The sequence below is a fragment of the Amblyomma americanum genome, chromosome 4 (genome assembly GCF_052857255.1).
Source record: "Amblyomma americanum isolate KBUSLIRL-KWMA chromosome 4, ASM5285725v1, whole genome shotgun sequence".
In the NCBI taxonomy this organism is placed as follows: Eukaryota; Metazoa; Arthropoda; class Arachnida; order Ixodida; family Ixodidae; genus Amblyomma; species Amblyomma americanum.
Genome location: NC_135500.1, coordinates 125,348,573 through 125,369,337, shown reverse-complemented (window position 1 = coordinate 125,369,337; position 20,765 = coordinate 125,348,573). Strand labels below are relative to the sequence as shown.

The window sequence follows — 20,765 nt, the reverse complement described above, 5'->3', positions numbered from 1 at the left end:
TCGTTCCTACAAAGCGGTGTCTTAAAGTGGGTGCTTGTGGGTTCGAATCCCCGTAGTGTTGAGCATTTCAACGCAGGCGAAACGCAAAAGTCGCCCATGTGCTGTGCCATGTTTATGTTTGTTAAAGAACCGCAGGCGGCCTATACTTTATTTCGGAGCCTTCCACTACGGTTTCTCTCACAGCCCCCTCCTCCCCGCCAAATGTGCGACATTGAACTTTAAACCTGACATATCCCACACCGTGAGTAAACACCAGAACACGTACCCTCGTGTCCAGCGCTGGACACGAGGAGACGAGGGGGCGCCTTACCATCACGCCTTCATGATGTTGCGGGAAGCTTGCCGAGTGAGCGTGAGCACTTGATTAGTGTTTGATAATTCGTGGAATGTAGTGTTGTTTTCTGAACTTTCATTCTTCGCACAGTTTATTTTTTCACGTAGCCATAGTGGCTAATGTTTTCAAAGTAACCCTCTTTCTCCTTAAAGGAACGTTCTTGACTCTCGAAGTCGAAATCTTCGAGTGTTCCTCCGAACTCATTCGGTATCAACGCAGTGGGCATGAGGTCGCGAAGTTCTGAAATGCCGGTCCTGAGGACGTGAACCTGAAGCAGAACGGAGCATGTAGGGTATTGTCAATAGGCTCAAACAGAATTATTATTATCGCCCGTAATAAATAAGTGTCAGAGGAAGGGCAATCTGGTAAGCTTTCTCATTTCGTTAACATCATACGAACAGGCGGAGAGAGAATAATATAGACTATTACCCGGCTGTCAAAATTTTCTGGAGCGTTGCGTAACAGAATATAAATGTTTGCTGCATTTATAAGCAATCGCAAAAATACACTTTACTTGCGCATGCAGCAGTCATCTATTAATTTTCGCTACGTTAGAGGTCGGAAGACTGACAGCCGAAGCATAGTCCATATTTTTTTTTTGTCTGCGACTGTGCGTTCTTTGCCAGAAGTTTAGCGCCCATGGGACATGTTTTAAAGACCTGTAGCGAGGCTGTCTAGTTTTACAACAGTACTGCTAAGGAATAGTTGGTTTGACGTCACCGAAAGGAACAGCGCAGACACAGGATGATCAATTAGAATGACAGAGGCGCTGAATAACAAAAGCGCAGTCTGGCACAGTCTAGCATATTTGGCAGCCTTAAGCATAGGAAGGTTCGGGATGTGAATTTATCCCCCTTCGAAAGCGAGCAGCGGCATTACTTGGAAGCAAAGCTCGCTGATATTTTTGACAACAGCTCTACATACTGGCTTGCCAAGCGATTACTTAAAGCTGACAACAAACTTCGCATATCACGCATAGCTCCCATTGCAGCTAGAATGTGTTTGCTATTGTATTTTGTAGTAATGAGTTATCAGCGTTTTTATGGGCTTTATGCGTACTCAGAATGCTTGCAGTGAATTAAATTTTTCGCGCTTGGAATTCATATTACAAAGAAAAATACATTATTCTCAAACCTCAAACGCATAACAGAGTTCAATTATTGGAAATTACATCTGTGTATTATGCTATTCATGGCAGCTGATCTCGAAAGACTTCGTGGTGTTCAAAACTGCTAGACGGACATACCCCTGTGGCGCCATCTGCGACGAAAATTTGTGCCTTCCGCGTGCCTTGCTTCCATTATTTTTTGTCGCATATACAATCTCTAGATGCCGCCACAATTGTGTAAAGTCTCACACAACCGCATGTAGTCTTTGTCAAGAGTATACAGCCCAAGGCGTTTGCTTCCAAGCAGTGTACAGAGCCTCTTAAGCACATTTGACATTCCTAAGCTTGGTAGGGTTCATGACTTAATTTCCTCCCGCCTTCGTGAAATTAGGGTCCCCGAGTATGCAAGAGAAGACGTGGTGCAGGGCTCAGAGACGTACCTGTTGGGCTTGTACTTTTATCAAAAATTGTACCTCATCCTCAAACGAAATCTGTTTTTAAAAAAATTTCCTGTCAGCAAAGACCATATGATTCATTTGTTTCTCCTAGGAATATTACAAACGATATTACGAATCACCTTCTCTATTTTGGGGGCACATTTGCTTATGTTCATATGGCGTTTATGTGCGGGAAGATATGTGGTGGGGCAGTACTTACCCTGCTCTTCAGCTTGTTCGATAAAAACGGCCTTATGAGGAGAGTGTAAACGCCTTCAAAGAACACCGGCGAGTTTAGAAAGTAGAGCTTCTGGATGCGCGCTGGCACGCAGTCCTGAGAAGGAAGAGAAAGTGCTGAGGCAATAGAAAGGGATCCCGATAGGCACAACCCATGTTCGCTAACAAGAGCTGCCACTTGTACAAACAACGTTTTTTTTTTCGTTTCTGTACTACAGAAAAGTATATGTGCCTTCTCTACCAATGTAAAGGAACTGTCGATTGAAACGCGAGTTAGGTATTGATTCATTCAAAACCTCAGCAGTAATCTGCATTTGGTGACAAACTATTTCTGCCATACCTAACGGGCTACTAGACGCAGCAGAGAATCTGCAAGGCCAATGAACGACTCCACCGCGATGCTGAAAGAAATTGTGTAATGGAGTGCAAATTAGCCACACTCTACCTATTAGTACAGAATTTTTGAAACGGTTTTGATGCCTGCATCTTCAGGTACAGCCATTCTCATTTTATTGCACGTTCGCAGCAATCTGTTTTTTAATGTCCCGAAGAAAATCTTGTGAACGGTGATGAGGCAGCTGGCGGAGCAAGTAGCACTGTGATGCGTGACAGTGCTATCACTAGATACAGTAGCGGATTAGTTAATTGCAACGCGCCCTTTAATAAAAACCCCTCATGTGCACATTGCTCGAGGCATCTGTGCGGGTGCCTGGCCCCACCGTTGTCAAAGCGACCGAGGCGAGGGCTGGTTCGGTCGTCGCCAACTATTCTAAGGCTTGCGAAAAATATATGAGACAGTTATGCACAAGAAATTGCAGACTCACCTTGAAGACAACGAACTCAAGCCACACAGTATGTTGAGGTTCCAAAAATACCTATCAGCACAAGCCATTCTCCTGCGGATCAAGGAGGAGGTGCTCAATACTGTCCCAAAATATGGAGAAAACATCTTGCTCGCTCTCGATCTTAAAGTGGCCTTCGACAACGCCAGTCACAGGGCTGTGCAGGAGGGGCTCAGCAACCTGGGTTGCGGGCAGAGAATATACAACTATGTAAAAGCCTCCCTCAGCAACAGGACCGCTACCATTGGAATAAGAGGCATCAGGATTGACATCTTCATCACCACCAAAAAAGGAACACCGCAAAGTTCTGTGATATCCCCTATGCATTTTAACATTCTTATGAATGGCTTAACAAGGAAGCTCGACGAAATTGAAGGAATCAGATATGCCATCTACGCAGACGATATCACAATCTGAGTGGCAAGGGGATCCTTAGAAGAAAAACAAGATCTTCTTTAGCGAGCAGGAGACACGGTCAACTCACACGCCCAACACTGCGGGCTTGCATGCTCCCCTGAAAAATCCTAGGTGCTCAGAGTCTACAGAAAATGGTATGATCTGCAAAACTCCCTTGACATCCACATAGGGGAAACGAAGGTTTCAGAAGTATCGAAAGTTAAGATCCTTGGCATGTGGACACAGAGCAACCATCTTATAGATCACACAGTTAGACTGCTTGCAAATATCACAGCACAGATCACAAGGATGATTGCACGAATTTCCAACAGAAGAAGAGGTATGAAGGAGGAGGACACATATAGGCTAGTGCAGGTCCTCGTGGTCAGTACGATATTATACAGCGCCCCAACCAAACACCGTTCGAGTAAGAAAAGGAACAATTAGAGGAGATTCCTAGGAAAGCATAACAATGCGCTCTCGGACTGCCCGTCAACACTTCGACGAAATAATTCCTTAAACTGGGCATAAACAACACATTACAAGAAAATATCGAGGCCCATCTCGCGCAGAAAACCTGACTCATGCTGTCCCGAATGGGCATAAACAAGCCGCGTTTACTGGGCATAAGGGACGCTTTGAGAGAAATCAACAGCACAGAGAGCGTACCGAATGAAATCAGGGGGATCATTTAGGTCAGTCCGATTCAGAGAAACATGCATCCAAATGTACACAAAGCGAGAAGAACGGCAAGATCGGAAGCCCACGAAATAAGCTTCGCCGGGAAAAAAAGAGGTATTATACTGCCGACGCAACCACATAAAGAGAGGCTCGGTAGGCAGCGTGGTGAATCACCAGCTCAGGGAAATCAACTGCACTTCGATCAGAACCAGCAACATCCTCGATGCTGAGGAAGCAGCAGTCGCACTCGCCATCACCCACCAGGCCGAGAAGGCCCCTGCACACATAATTAGAGACTCGCAAAAGGCGTGCAGAAGGTACATCAGGTTACGCATACCCACTGAGACCATCCGCATATTCAAGGCGAGAACAATCACCTTTACGAGATGCTTCGTCACGTGGACAGCAGGCCATGAGGCTGTCAAAGAGAAGCAACGTGCGGACACCAACGCCCGAGCATACGCCCACCGGGAGGCGCACACGGAAGGGGAACTGGACGCAGTCACTAGAAGGTATGGAGCAATCTTGAAACGCCAACGAGCCCTCTGGAGAACCTACCACCCTCCCCACAAAGCAAAAAGCAGTCGGTTGCCTGGAGACAACTGCAGACTAATCGATACCACAATCTCAGTTTACTAAGCAAAATTTATACTTCAACTTATGACAGCAAATGCCCGCTCTGCGCGGAACACTCAACGCTTTATCACGTTAAATGGGACTTGTCAGAAAACGCATGCAGCGCCAATAAGCAACACACCAACACCGCAGCAGTGGGAGGCTGCGCATTCCTGCTGGGAGCCTGAAGAACAGCTCAAGCTTATCGACAGGGCTCGCAAGACTGCAAAGGACACTGGGGCCCTGGACTGAGAAAACCCACCTAAGCCGCGAGAATCCTCCTTGACAATAAAGTATTCATTCATTCATTCATTCATTCATTCATTCATTCATTCATTCATTCATTCATTCATTCATTCATTCATTCATTCATTCATTCATTCATTCATTCTAAAGCTTGTTGCTTGGCCTCTCTGCCACAAAAACCCAGAGTAGAGTGATGGCCGTACTGCTTGGGTTAATGGAAGAACCAAGTCTGTGTAGACTGCCGGGCGGACGGTTTTGTTAGCTTACATGTAGCTCAGTAGACGAGCTTTGCCCGCGACGGTAGTCCCTTAATTAGGCAATTGTTGAATAACTTGCAAGCGCAGTGCCGGTTGCAAGGCAGCGGACTTGAGTCTGCGTTCCCCTCGGTGTCCCCTCCGGCATACGCGGAGTAGGGCTCGCCTCCTCCTCGGCGCATTCCTTTCGTTCACCGCAGAGGTGTTGAAGGGCCTTCCAGCATTGTTTCTTCGCGATTTCTTTGAAAGCTTAGAGATTCAGTGGGGAGGTATGTGTACCCGGTAAGGTTGCAAATGCGCATGGCGCGTTTGCTATCTTCACTAGCATGTTGAATATCTTGAATAGCAGCCTCTCGCTACTCGCTGTTGTGTGAACGGATATCTGTGTGTTCACGGATCCAAGAAATCGTCCCAGTCATATTTATTCTGAGGTGCAGTTCATGAAATGCCGCTAATAAATCGCCGACGATGGCAGCGTTTCTTGTCGGGCTCGCGCTCACTCGTCTCCATGATTCATATGCGCGAGACGAATCTTTGAGGAGGTATTTTCTGTGCCTGCATTCATACTGAGGAAATATTTACGGGGCCCTCTGCACTGCTTTTAGGTGAGCTGTACGCTCTAGTTCCGCGCTGATGACGTCGTCGGTAGGTGATGTCGACTCAGGCCTCTGTCTTGACATGCTTGGATTTCCATTCTCGTTGGTATTATTAATGCGTAATCGCTAATACGATAGATACCAACCCCAAGCAAATTTATCCGGTGTCTGTTCGCCTAGAGCTAGCACTCCGTCCCGTGGCACTGCCCGCTCATCGTCGTCTTCTACGTTGCAAAAACCTATGCTTTCTCTCTGATTCGAATGTAGTAAACATTCTCGGTAGTTTTTCACTGCCAGAGGTGAGGTGGGTGGGGCGGGCATAGTCCCTGCCATATCGGCGTATATGACAGCTGTAGTAGCCGACTGTTTGTGCGCTATGCTACGGTTCTATGCCTTGGCGGAATGCTTGCGTGGCTCAGAGCGGCCGCACTTTGGAGGCATATTTCTTGGCAGGGGCCTGCCATCTGTGAGTGCAACTGTAGGCACCTTTGACAAATGTACGTACTCATCTTAGGGGTGGATTTCTTTGTATGAAGGCATTGTGAGGTCAAAGATTATGGAGGTGGAGGTTTCGCGAGGGTATGCCTTCCCCCCAAAGTATAACTACTTCTTCCCGAAACACTTGGCCTCACGCATAACAGTAGCACATGCTGCGTTACTCTTTTTTTTCTTTTTGAGGAGGAATTCAGCAATAGCCAGTTGCTTCTGTGCGATGTACGACAGAAATGACACGCTCCTTGTCCAGCGGCGCGGCAATTAAACATTTGTTTGCAGGAACAAATGAATCCATCTGGCCAGAATTCTGGCGTTACTGCCACTACAATGTAAAAAAGAATGTCCGGCCTACAATTCTGTGTATTATTGTATATATTTCAGGCTGCATTACTGAGAAATATGGGCGCATATTTTGGTATTTCTAGCCAACTTTCTGTTTTCTATTTTGTTTTAAAATTCTGGTATCTATGAAGTATTTCTCTCCAGTAATGCGACGTGCAACAAAAATGAAATGCGCATTGATCGGAGTCCTAAATTTTAGGTACACTTTCTGAAATATTAAAAACCTCTGGCAAAAAAAAAATCTCGCAGTGATGATAATTAAACTGGCAAAAATCATCATCTTCCGTCAATACTTCCGCATTTCCATACTGAGATGTTCGCTAACAACCATTTACGTTCCGAAATTGGGCAAATTGCGAAGAGGTGTTCAGTATTACTTTTTTTCTTTCGTAAATGGTTCCCAAATGTGCTGTACAGGAGAGTTACTAAAGAGCGCACGGCAAAGAATTCAGATATTTTCAATGGCACACCACTGCTGTCGTATGCATGTGTCATTTTATTCTCATGGGATTCTTAATATTTGTTTTGCTTTGTTCTATTTTCTAAAAACAAACACACCGCATGTGCTGAAAGAGTGGACTTGTAGAAAAGTAAAATTATTTTCAAAAATAAAGCTATCTCCTTGTCTTAGATTGGTCTAAGCCGGCAGAAAAAGATTCACAGTGACACTTAATTTCAAGAAAACTTCTTTTAGGTAAGTTGGTGAATATCGATCTTCTGAAAAGCTTTAAGTGCAAACAGACAGAGACCACAAGAAATACGACACATACACACAGAAGCACTAAATGAGGACTTGTTTTACTGGCGGATGGTCAGACATGATATATCCAGACTTCGGCCTATATAAGGCGTGAATGTCCGCCAATTAAACCAGTTCGTTTTCAGTTAGCACTTGTGTGTGTCTCGGTCCTCTTTCTTGCGGTCTTTCTCTGTTTCCACTAAATCTTTTTACAACATCTAATTCCATTATGTGTTAGCAGTGCGGGAAAATTAGCGGCTGTTGATCCGTTAAACAGAAGCGACGTCAGTTCCGGTTTGGTGACGTAACTTACTTCCACCCCATGGGCAGAGCTTATGACGACGACGCATTATGGCCCTATTGGGCTTCTAAAGTTATCTTACATTAATAATCATTGTGACTGCGCGTGCAAAGAGGTGCGAAAAATTCCTTGACTGACTTGCCTGCATCAAAGCAAGGACTCTTCGAAGAAATGTTGGTGTCAGCTCGGCAATATCTCGGACAGCCAAACCTTGAAGGTCAAGGATTACGACCACTCCTTGTATCTGCGCTTCGCAGTCAAGAAGAACGTACTCTGCTCCCACTAGACAGCACCTCACAAAGTCATCCATGGAGCAGAGTTCCCTTTTCCAAGCACCTGAAACAATAGGCAAAAAGAAAGCTTGAAGAAAACACAGCTCTAAGATTCCCTCCTGTCGATTCTGACAACAAAATAAATCACGAGAACCGTGGTACTGTACGGACTGAGTTCGTGGCGTCGTAGCAGTATTCTGTCGTGAGGGCTTCGGTGGTAGTAGTGGTTTCTAGAAGTTAAATAAAAACAACACGTCTGAAGAAATTTGATGGCAGCAGCACATAAACAGGAATTGGCGAAAAGAAACAGAACAATGGAGACGATAGTGCTCTGAAACATAAATAACAATAATTGCAAAACAAAATACAGGAAGCCTGATAAGTTGCATGGCTGGTACTTCGAAAGCTGTGAAAACCGTTTGTTGTAAAATTAATGCAGCAGTAAAAGGAAGATTACGACATGAACAACACAAAAGGACTTACGGCAGCCTTCTAGAAGAGGCGGTCATATTTGCACAATGCAGTTCTTTAATTTTTTCGTAAAAAAAAAACGGTGTTTCATGGTCACTTAAAAGATATTTTCTCGTGGGCGTCCCACCTTGCCGTTCCCTTTAATTAGCCCCTGCTAGGCTAACGTGTGACCGTGAATTGAGAAACGCTTGCGTCGAAGAAATGTAAGGCTGTCGGAGGAAAGTATGTCAAATCAATCATGCCAGAACCCTCTATAAAGAGTCAAAATTGCAGAAGGAAAATGTAAATTCTGTAACCCCCTCCTCCCTCCCCCCAGACGGACTGCACCCAACTGCATGGACGCGAAGTCATTAGTAAAAGGCTGAATTTTCACGCACGTGGATGCAATTAAAATGTACTGCAACCAGAAAAACCAAGTGCAAAACAATGACAAGTAAGGCATACAAAACAACAATGCAAAATTGTTTTTAAGATCAACAGCTCAGCATTTTTCAGTAGCTCTAGTATGTCTCAGGTGAGAGTGTGTTTTTATTGGCTTCTTTTGTAAGCCTGAACACATTTGAGGAATTAAAACGTGCTGACTTGTTTTCTAATAATTTCTGATGGCAAGACTGGGCCACAAGAGTTCTAACTGTAGAATTGTGACCTTGAAATAGCTTTGAGTCGTGGTGTGGAAATTGACGCCCTTGCAAATCTTGCGCACTTATTCATCAGGAAGGATGGGAATCTATTCCGCGCAATCTTCGAATGATTTCAAAGGTGTACCCCAACCCAAAGGAAGAAGAATTAGTTGAGAGGGGGTAATGTTTTCCGGTAGAGTAGTGGTTTATCTTCGAAGCGCATATTTTCATAAGGTGCATGTCCGGTCCTGTGTCGTTCTGGGCCTTTTTGTCTGTCTTTCTTTGCGCTATTTTTTTTTCAAAAAAGCAACGTACCATCTTGCCTCACTACAAGCTCGGTTGAATTACCTGCATAAAGCGACATATATTTATTAGATGCGCACACCTCCAGCCGCCACGCAGCAATAGAATAAAAAAGATTGAAATTATCTTGCAGAGAATTATTTAATCGTTAGTATTTTTGATTATGCTTTTCGTATTTCTTGTGCTCATGCTTCAGATTCTTCTTCTGCTCGTGCACGTTCTTTCCACAAAATAAAAATGATTGGTATAAGAGTTGGTATAAGCTTCGCTTAGGGAAGGCTCCGTGTGAGAAAGCGGTTACGCAATTCTAAAATAAACATTATGAAGAAAAGAACTATGTATAGCGTAGAACTGGTTTACTTTTAACGCAGTTAAAGAAGGTTGCAAGGAAAGGCTGCATCTTGGTACAATCTGCACAGTTAACACGAGCAGTGAAATACTTCACAATCATTTGGTATAGCAAGGATCACACCAGCAGTGGTACTCATGTCGGCCTTAAGTGCTCGAATTGGCTGGAAGCAGACAGTTGTAATGAAGTGACAATTCACCGCCACGTGTTGAGCAGGATAAGTTGAATTTGAGAAAGTTGCAGCTACAAAGTAAATATCTATAATTCAGCGGTTCTAAATATGTGGGCCAAGAATGGTGATAGAAAACCAAAAATAGTGGCGCGAAACTGAATTGGTTGTTTCACAGCCCCAAAAATAAAATAGAAAAAGCCTAACAAACTTAGTATTTTCCAATTACCCGCAGTAGACGACAAGCGAAGTGGACGACACTGATCTCCACTAGGAAGATTAGTACGATGAGTCATCGGCGATTATGACAACTGGTAACAAGAATTGGTTCTGAAACAGGTCTTATCTGTAATGATATTTCCTAACAGCAGTCATCTATCTAAAGTCAGGAGTGAAAGTTGGCATAGAGTAGACCCTATAAAGAAAGAACTTGTGGGGATATTTAAGCTCCTTAAAATGAGATGACGCGAGAGCGTTGGGTCCCTTCACCGGTCGGGGTCGTCTTTGCGTATCGCTTCACAGACATTACTGTTCAATTTTTAAGAGCGTTATACTACTTACGTTTGTTGAGGAGGCGTCTGTCTGCAATGAAGGTCAAATCGACCAAAAAAGTTACCACCTGACCACACTGTATCACATAGCAACAGTTGGCCCGAAGGACCTCATTTGATACCTATACTTTTGATAGGTTATGTATGTGCCAGTATAGCGGCCGTCGAAGCCGGACCCCCCCGGGACCACCATTTGCATAAAATTTGGGGGCCACCCGTTCGACGCAGAATGTTCGAAGAGGTGCTAAATGACTTGGCATGGTCCTGAGGGTAAAATTACTGATTGAGATGAAGCCCATATATGTGCCGGATTCGCATCGACGACCTTTCCGCCCCCAAACCGTGCATTCCGAGGACCTTCAGACGGTCATTCCGAACTTTTTGTCACAGGGGTTTCCGGACAGGAGCGTAGCCAGGGAGGGGGGGGGGGGGGACTTAACCCCCCCCCCCCCTCCCCCCGAAATGTTTTCGAACTGTCACGCACCGCTGAGCAAAAAAACCGCCGGCTGCGGAGGTCATTCTGGATTTTACCAACTACAGTGTTTTTTCAGACTATAAAAGACATTCTGCCGCCAACGTTGCTAACTCGGGTTGGATTTCATGGCAACTCCCATGCACCTGGAGTCATGTACCGCAAAGAGCCCCATCCTAGCGCAAACTTTCAAGGGCCTATCGTTGGCTCGCTGTTGCGACTAAAATTTCGGTGCAATTACTCGCAATACATGACCGGTGACAGCTGCTGCTGCGCAGTACAGTGGAACGAAGGCGCGAGTCATCGAGAGTTTTGCCTGGCCGTTGCATATGTACAAAATGTAAAGGTTCTTGAAGGACCAACATCCATTAAAAAAGTTGTCCTCTACTTGCTATATTCATGGCCTTTACGTTTTGCATATCCGTGGCATGCACTGCATTGCAGGTTCCGGACCGCTATAGTTCTAGACTTCGTGTGATATTTTCTTTACTTAATAAATACGCAAAAACATGGAAGCATTGGTATCAGTTATGTCTGTCACGAGTGAACGGTAAGGGGATAGCTGGTATGACATGATTACAAGTAATAAAACTGAGCAGGGGACATGACACAAAAGAGAAGCAAACAGGACGAGCTCGTCCTGTTTCCTTCTCTGCTGTGTCTTGTCCCCTGCTGAGTTTTATGTTTTATAATCATGTCTGCCACGATTTTTAGGACATAGGAATACATTATTTTATTTTAAAAAGTACATATTTCACTTGTCTATATAGTGCATAGCGTTATCTAATACACAATGGCATTATCAATGGCAATGTAGCTATTATTGTTGCGTTTGATCCTTCCACATATTCTATGAGGAGGGCGCGCTGCAACATGTGCCCCCCCCCCTCCCCTCCCCCCGAACAAAATTTCTGGCTACTCCACTGTTTCCGGATGCTGTCAAACGATTCTTCGTGTTGAGATGCACACGCTTATAACATTTATTAACGGATACAACGAGGAAATATACCGGATATAGCGAAGGTGGCTGGACATTGAATTAGTAGTGCAAAATTTATAGGGTAGATGGCGCTGCTTGTGTCTTAGAATGGATGTTTGGATTTAGTCTCCTCCACGTTCTTCACCTTTGCTGAGCACACCGAAGTAAAAACTTGAAGCTCCCGTAGCTAAGGCCTTTAAGTCGAACACTCAGGCAGTGTTGGCGGAGAGTTTTTTCTTACCGTCATATAAGGCTTAACCTACGCTTAAGTGTACAATACGATAGCATTAGAGATTCCTCCCACGCAAGTGTTCCTTCTCTGTCGTCTAGGTTCTGCCTGTGTGCCTATATTTGCGAAAATAGTCATTCGCTACACAACTTTCATAGATCGCGAGAAGCCCTCTTGCCACTCCGAGCGCAGTGGTGCAGAGGTTAAGCGTTCTGCCACTGCCCCGCTAGGCGGCTGTTTCAAACACAGACACTGGTGGGGATTGTGTGACTCAGGTTGCTTTTTCCGAGCAACTTCTAGCGACCAATGATTCATTTAACTGCTGCGTACTATGTTGAGCACGTAACAGAAGGGAAACGAGGATATCGAATCCCACCGGCAGAAAGCGGGTGTTCCTTTTCTGCTTTCTAACCAACTTCTAATCATTTTCATTGATCTCTCTCTCTCTCTCTCTCTCACACACACACACACACACACACACACACACACACACACACACACACACACACACACACACACACACACACACACACACACACACACACACACACACACACACACACACACACACACACACACACACACACACACACACACACACACACACACACACACACACACACACACACACACACACACACACACACACACACACACACACACACACACACACACACACACACACACACACACACACACACACACACACACACACACACACACACACACACACACACACACACACACACGCACGCACACGCACACGCACACGCACACGCACACGCACACACACGCACACACACACACATTTGAAGCGATCTCAGGGCATAAAATCGTATATGTAGCCGCCCCGGTGGCTGAGTGATTATGGCCCCCGGCTGCTGGCCCGAAAGACGCGGGTTCGATCCCGGCCGTGGCAGTAGAATTCCGATGGAGGCGAAATTCTAAAGGCCCGTGTGCTGTGCGATGTCAGGGCACGTTAAAGAACCCCAGGTGGTCGAAATTTCCGGAGCCCTTCACTACGGCGTCTCTGATGGCCTGAGTCGCTTTGGGACGTTAAACCACCATAAACCAAACCAAACCAAACGTATATGTAATGGTGGGAAGGAGGTTGCTTAAATGAAACATTGTATTTTTCTCGTTGCTTTCACTGACTGTAGGCTTCTTTCATAAGTACCTACTGTGATGGCAGTTTGCTTTCAACTCGATGGGCAGGTTGGCACCAGCCAAATTGCAAGTGGTAACTGCCGGATTGCTCCCATCGTATTGTGAGCAAACTGATCACCGTGGTGGATTGCAGTTAAAATAATGATTGATCGCTAGATGTTGCTGGGGAATCAAATCAAATTTATTTCAGCAGCTCAACGTACATGCAACGCTTCGGGTGCAGGCAAAATGCCTTCAGGAGGCTTGACGAGATTTGTACTCTACTAGCAAACACTTGACAGAAACAGCTGTGGTGATCACTAGTTTAGGAATAAACAGAAAACAATAGGAAAATTCGGGAGAATACGAAAGAAACAAAAAAAACGAATGACGTGCTATCTTCTTTTACAGTGAGGAGATACATTCCGAGGTAAGAGTGGTTGGCAAACATTATTTTAGCATTTGACGGCAGTAATTTGTTGGGGTGCGAGGAACTGCCCAGCGGTCCGAGCAACGCGTGTTGTATAGGTTGGTTCGCAATGTTAATGAGGCATGATCTTTGAGGTATGTGTCATTTCTGGATATGCCATGGGGGTACCGTGAAGTAAGCATTGAATTTTGCAGGTCGGTGACGGGTAGAAGGTGGAATTCATCAAAGATTGCTTTTGTGTGGATGTTAAAGTTGGCATTTTTAATGACACGTATTGCTTTTTTCTGCAACCTAAAATGAATGTTAATATTAGTTTGTTTGGCAGGGGCCCAGATCAAAAAACAGTAGCTCAGCGTGGAAAATAACAATGAATTATAGAGTAGCACTTTAATGTTTTGTGACAAAAGAAACCGTAGTCGCGACAACAAGCCGACTGTGCGAGCGAGTTTAGAACGAATGTGGGTGCTCTGCGAGTTACAACACATATTCTAGTGGAAAATGACGCCCAGGCTTTTTACTGGTGACGTTATCTCTATGTTATTAGAGCCAATATAGTGGTTGATATCAGTATCTACTTTAATGTTGCGAGGACAAAATAACGCTTTTGTCTTTGATGTGTTAAGAATCAGTGAATTTTAAATGCTGCAGTTGTTTATCAAATGGAATGTCTTATTAGCTTTGACTTGCGGTTCGGGTAAAGCCGGGCCGGCAAAAAGCAAGGTGATGTCATTAGCGTAAACTATGAGGTGGCTAGTTGAGTCGATGTTAACTATGACATTAATGTAGATATTAAAATATAGAGGACCTAGAATGCTGCCCTGCGGGACACCACAATAGACCGTTTTCAGTTCAGATTTAAAATCATTAATTTGCACCTGTTGCTGGCGATTCCGGATGTCCGATTTAGATGGACCAGAAAGCTGTCGCGAAATCCGTAATATTCTAGTTTTTCAGTAATTCGTATTTGAAAAGTCAATAAATAATGGAAGCATGTACTCTTCATGCTCAAAGACTTCCGAAATTAATTCTTTCTGGAGGAGCAGTGCACTTTCTGTAGGGCGTTTATATGTGAATCCGAACTGATAGGGTGTAATGACGTCATGTTCGTTAAAAAAGCTGCTCATGCGCTTATGAATTAATTTTTATGACTTTGAAAAAACAGGAAGAATTGATATTGGCCTGTATTTAGAGATGCAGCCTCGATCGCCCGCTTTGAAAATAACGGAAACTTTAGCAAACTTTAGTCTTCCGCGAAAAACGGTTACGAATATTATATTAATTAAATGTGTTAAAAAAAGTGCTTATTATGTGAAGCACATCCTTTATCGGAGCTATCTGCAATCTGTCAACATCGTGGCTTCTGCTTTTCCCAAAGGACAAAAATGTAGTTTGAACTTCCCTGTGTTTACTGGTGACAAAAAAGCACTATCGGGTATGCTGCATTTCATTAGGTCCATTGATTACGTTCCATGTGTAGTGCTTGAAATGGATATAAGATACTCGTTGAAGGCGGTTCCTAACTCATCACCCGTGACAGATTGTTTATCAATTGTCATTGTGGACGGAAGGGTATCTTTGGTTCGACTGGGATTTATCAAAGAATTTATTCGCTTCCGGAGCCCACCTGTTTTACAGAGTCGTCGTTAAATAGATTTTCAAAATAATCCGTCTTTCTTTTGCACAGCAGTTGATTTGTTTTATTTCTGTGCCGATTAAGAGCTTTAAGGTCATCAGAGCCTTTTGTTTTTGTGAAGCGTTCATAGAGACGATTTTTGTCGTTGATGGCTTGTATACATTCTGCATTAACCCATGGCGTGCGGACCTTTCGCGGCAGGTGTTCTTGTACATAGAGAAAGCAGCGGAAATAAATACTTTTAAATTTTTTTCAATGAGGGCTTCATATTCTATATCGGCAATATAGCTGAGCAACACATTTCCCTACTGTGTTTTAGATATATAAGTACCAAACTGCTGCAGAGTGCGATCATTTATGTTTCGATACCTAACAGAAACATCAACGTCAGTCACTGAAGCCCCACAAGCAGCTGTTTTTGAAACCTGCAGGTGGCAGGTAGGCCGCCTACTTTTTCCCTCACACCGCCGACGACGGGTGAACCGACGACCTCGGAGCTTTTGTAGAACAGGAACCTTGATATTTTCTTGTTAATATACCCATGCAAATCTGCGCAGCTTGCAAATGTCACTTTAAACCTCAATCTGCCGTCTGCAGTTAGGGCAGGGAAGGAACCACGGAAAGAGTTTATGGGGGTTTAACGTCCCAAAGCGACTCAGGCTATGAGAGACGCCGTAGTGAAGGGCTCCGGGAATTTCGACCGCCTGGGGTTCTTTAAGGTGCCCTGACATCGCACAGTACACGGGCCTCTAGGATTTCGCCTCCATCGAAATTCGACCGCCGCGGCCGGGATCGAACCCGCGTCTTTCGGGCCAGCAGCCGAGCGCCATAACCACTCAGCCACCGCGGCGGCCAACCACAGAAAGAAAACGACGCTGAAACAAGAAAAGAGGCGGCTGACGCAGGCACGCTCAGGACTAGCGCTTTTTTTCTCGTGTGTGCGTTAGTTTGCTTCGCAGGTGCCAGGTTGGAATCTAAGCATTCACCCACTGGCCCAACAGTTATCCTCTGCAACGGTTTGTCGCAACAGGTCAGTGCATTTGTCTATTCGAAGCTGTGTGACCAGACTATGAGACGAGCCAATTTTAGCATCCCCAGGTTTCCAGTAATATCACTGAAATTTTAATGGTTGTTTCCAGAAGGCCGTATCTACCTTATGAACAAAGTAGCCTATACATTTAGTGCATTTACGTAGCAGCGTACATAAGGGGTATGTGCGAAAAGAAGGGCGTCCAGGTCTTATTGTCTAACACAAGCCTGACAGATTGATAATAAGGTTTATGTTACAAAGACAATCATAGCCATGAGTCCAACCAGATCTGTAGCTCTCCCCTGGACAGATACCAGTCTACGTGCTTTATCCAGTCTACATTATCCAGTCTACGTGCGCCATATATGCCGCTGTACTTTCTAGTGCACCGCAGCGGTGGCCTAGTGCTTTAAGCACCCGCCTCGCATGTGGGAGCTACGGGGTTTGATCGCCAGTGCCGTCGAGTACCCATCGGTGGTACAATGAGTACAAGCTTTCATCTGGCCTGGTGCTCGGCTTCTATAGGGTGATGCGCTTGGGAAATGGGTCTTTGACCCCACCTTGAGAATAAGAAATACACTTTGTGCCATGGCGCTCTTACAGGCACTTGGAACTCAGCGACACTTGAGTGATGCAAGTACAGTTATTCTAGTTCGATGAATTGATGAATTGTCAAATTAGTTAGTAATTACTTTCTTTTATCAAAATACACTCACCAGATCTAAGGACAACGACTGCTCTTCCTTGAGGATCTCTTTCTTTTGGGCACAATAACAACTCGTGATCTTGAATAACGGCCTTGTAAGGAATACTAGAAGGAGTCAAGTTCTCGAAATACTCAGGAATGTCCCTGCGTGCGCAGAAATAATTCTTCACAGTCCTAGAGGCGTCTTGTATCCGGTATTTCCGGCACCGAAGAAACTTAAGGAGGACGTCGTCTGGAGGAATTCGGAGGTCATTTTCTTCTAGAAAAGAGAAAGCAAACATTGTGAGCCTGGTTAGGGCGCTCGACTACTGATCCGGAGTTCCTGGGTTCGAACCCGACCGCGGCGGCTGCGTTTTTATGGAGGAAAAACGCTAAGGCGCCCGTGTGCTGTGCGATGTCAGTGCACGTTAAAGATCCCCAGGGGGTCGAAATTATTCCGGAGCCCTCCACTACGGCACCACTCTCTTCCTTTCTTCTTTCACTCCCTCCTTTACCCTTCCCTTACGGCGCGGTTCAGGTGTCCTAAGATATATGAGACAGATACTGCGCCATTTCCTTTCCCCAAAAACCAATTATTATTATTATTATTATTATTATTATTATTATTATTATTATTATTATTATTATTATTATTATTATTATTATTATTATTATTATTATTATTATTATTATTATTATTATTATTATTATTATTATTATTATTGAAGAGCCTGCGTGTTAAGAAAGCAGCATTTGGCTGCATCAACGAAATCACAGCAAAACTAAACTTGCTATACTGAGGAATGGAAATGAAAAACTACAGGTTCATAAGATACATTTTTGAGCACCAGGGTATATCCGTTTGACTGGGATATGAGAGCTGTGCAATAGAGCTATCGATTGTTAATTTCGAATCAACACCCAGGTAATTGCACGAAAAGTTAGCTAGGAAAGCCCATGTGCTGACCAATGGATACTTCATAATAAAGAAGCTTCAAGAAGCTCAGTGCCTTGTGAAGTTGGAACACACTGCGCTTCCAGGCATTGTGAAGCAAGGCGGACTTTCCCTCGCCATGCATATACTGTGAATATTTGAATAAGGTGATTTATACAGGATTTTACACTAAATCGACACAATTTCATACAAAGTGAAATGGCAGTTTTTTCTGAAAGCGTGCTGTGCCTAGAAGTGAGATCTATATTTTGAGGTGATTTTCGCATCCTTTATCTTGCAAGTAAGTTGTTTTTTTATGCCATATAGCGAACACAGTAAATAATTATTCGCTAAAATATGAGCGGAGTAGAACGTCGTCCGCCATTTTTGTGGAGACATATTTTGCCAACAGGTTTAAAAGCTTTTTATTTTCAGAGTTTCTAGCGTAATGTTCACCTTCAAAACAGAATTAATTTCCACTATCATTAGGGTGCATTCTTGATAAGTCGCGGCAGTTTGATGTTGCTATTTTCACCAGTTATGACACTTGATTTGAAATTCTATGCTTCCCGGAAACAAACAACCGCTGATATTTTGCGCTGGAAGACAATCAAATTATAAGCCTTAAGGTCTGAATGTAGAATTTAACAGGAAAAATGTTTCATTTCGATGAAAACAAAAGATGGCGTCTCAAGGGATATAATGCAGTAGTTAAAAGCTTCCGAAACTGCGACCATTCGTGTGGTCTCCTCGTTTTTGCTCACGCGTATGCATGCAAAATTTGCATATGGTGTGAAACATACTTAGCCAATCTTGTATTTGTGGAGGAAAAATAATCAGCTGCAACTTAGTGAACAGAAAGATAAATTCCCCAATGTCTGTTTGTTCTTTTCCTGTGCTCTTCCCTGAATAACAAAGACTTTAAAAAATCATTCATCAGCCAGTAATTCTTTGGGGATCGCTTACCTTCAAGGAGGTGCCGTAACTTCTCCAAGGACGCTTTCTGTATTTCTGGCGTTTCTTCTAATTCAATCTTACCTAACTCGGTCAACTCCTCATTCATGTCGTGAACGCCTATAGTGCCGGTCACAAATGGTCTGAAAGAAAAAAAAATGAAAGATCAAGAATGCTTCATTTGACAGGGCGCACTCAGGCACTTCCACAAAACTTTAATTGATTTTCACGTGAAAAACTTCCCATAATAACATCCCCGCACAAGCTATTTTTATACGCGGGTCATGGACATTTATTAGAACCCTTGGAGTCCTTCGGCGACCGACCCAGTGAGCGGGCCAGCGCTGTGACATATGACTGCAAGCGTCCAAGCAATCTGGAGAGCAAAAATATTATAGCTGCAGCTGACGTCACGAGCAGAACAGCTGCTCTCGAGCGGAACCAAATCTTGGGAAACAGTGCACTGACCTAACCTAGCAGTAATTAGTTTTGCGCGAAATTCAACATTGCGATGTGTTTTCGAAAGCTGAAGGTCAGCAACCTAAAATAGAGCAGTATCAGTCGGAAAATCCATTGGGCCACAAGGATAAAAATTGTTCTTAAGTACCGTGACTTAAGCCTACGCTCCCGTAACTTGATTAAATATTTCCGGCATTGTAATCCCCAGAAAAGTTTCAATCAAGGATGGAATCAAATTAAAGCGCAAGCATTCACTAACCATTAATTAGGGTTTATATGGCTAAAGAGCCTCGGGCGGAAAGCAGCGGCACATCGCAAAAGAGCGCAGCATAATTGAAATCATGACAGTTCACTTTGCCTTTAGTCACTCTTAAAGGGGACCCTGGAAGGGGCTGTCGATGCATCGGTACAGTTGACGTGCTTCTCGTTGCAGTGGTTGGTTTGTACCAGTGGCCTCATGGCGTAAAAAGTAATATCATGGGTGTCCGATTACAAGAGATTTAGGTTTAGGTTTATGGGGTTTAACGTCCCAAAGCGACTCACGCTATGAAGTACACCGCAGTGGAGGGCTCCGGAAACTTCGAACACCGGGGGTGACATCGCACAGTACACGGGCCTCTTACGTTTTGCCTCCACCGAAATGCGACCACCGCGGCGTGGATCGAACCCGCGTCCTTCGGTTCAGCAGCCTAGCACCATTACCACTGAGCTGCTGGGGCGGCTGTTTAGAAGTGTCTCGAAACGAAATTGCATAGTAACGAAGAGATCCTAATGCCAAGCAGATTTGTATGTTTAGTGTGGCTATGGCTGATCCATTACCAACAGTGGTTTGCAACTTTGGTCTAGCTAGTAGCTATAGCAACAAGGCCGCCTTCAACCCTACTTTGACAAGGAATGGGTTCAATAACGCGCTTAATTAGTGTCCCATTAAGGTTAAGGCATTTTAGGAATTATGCAGACGTTTTGTTGTAGCACAGAATTCGGTGGACAAGCCTAAGCTATCAGCTACCATCAGATGGTTTAATTCCGCACATGTCGTTGCACGTATAGAAATTCCTTGCCTGATTTTAGGCGATAAATTCGTCATTCTTGTCCATGATGACGCACATAAACTATTCTTGCTTCACACAAAGGTGACTGGTCTAAGGTTCTCTCTAGTTATGCCTTTTAAAGTCGGCAAATGGCACTTCCATTTGCATCAAAGCGAAGGGCACTAAGCAAATGCATCTAATTGAGCTTGTATTCGAAATCACGAGATTTCTTCTACTGCCTGTACTTTTATTCCTTTGCACCCACTACGCGCTGAAAAAAAAATGCTTTGAGAACACTGGGCATTAAAATGAAGAGGCAAACATTGAGAAAATCATTCACTACTCAACACTTCAGGCTCCCATGCTTGCAGGGGCTCTAGGCAGGAAGAAAATTCAAGAGCGGAGAGGCAGTGTTGCTTACCCTT

General features: G+C 44.3%; 1 protein-coding gene across 1 annotated transcript; it reads right to left on the bottom strand.

Moving 5' to 3' along the window:
• Nucleotides 1–425: 425 nt before the first annotated feature.
• Nucleotides 426–17,238, bottom strand: LOC144130352 (clavesin-2-like). The gene is made up of 4 exons (XM_077664281.1): nt 16,994–17,238; nt 7,766–7,959; nt 2,100–2,213; nt 426–602 (listed from the first exon to the last, which is right to left on the bottom strand). The coding sequence occupies exons 2-4, from the start codon at nt 7,931–7,933 to the stop codon at nt 426–428; spliced, it is 459 nt and encodes a 152-aa protein (XP_077520407.1). The 5' UTR covers nt 7,934–7,959; nt 16,994–17,238.
• Between the last annotated feature and the right edge of the window lie 3,527 nt (nt 17,239–20,765).

Bases quoted from the DNA above. Each gene is read 5' to 3' on its own strand.
- LOC144130352 (XM_077664281.1), bottom strand. From the start codon at position 7,933: ATGGATGACTTTGTGAGGTGCTGTCTAGTGGGAGCAGAGTACGTTCTT. The intron at 2,214-7,765 runs GCAAGTCAGTCA...CTTCCTTCTCAG, and splicing joins GAGTCCTTGCTTTGATGCAG to GACTGCGTGCCAGCGCGCAT. The intron at 603-2,099 runs GTAAGTACTGCC...GTTCTGCTTCAG, and splicing joins CGAACAAGCTGAAGAGCAGG to GTTCACGTCCTCAGGACCGG.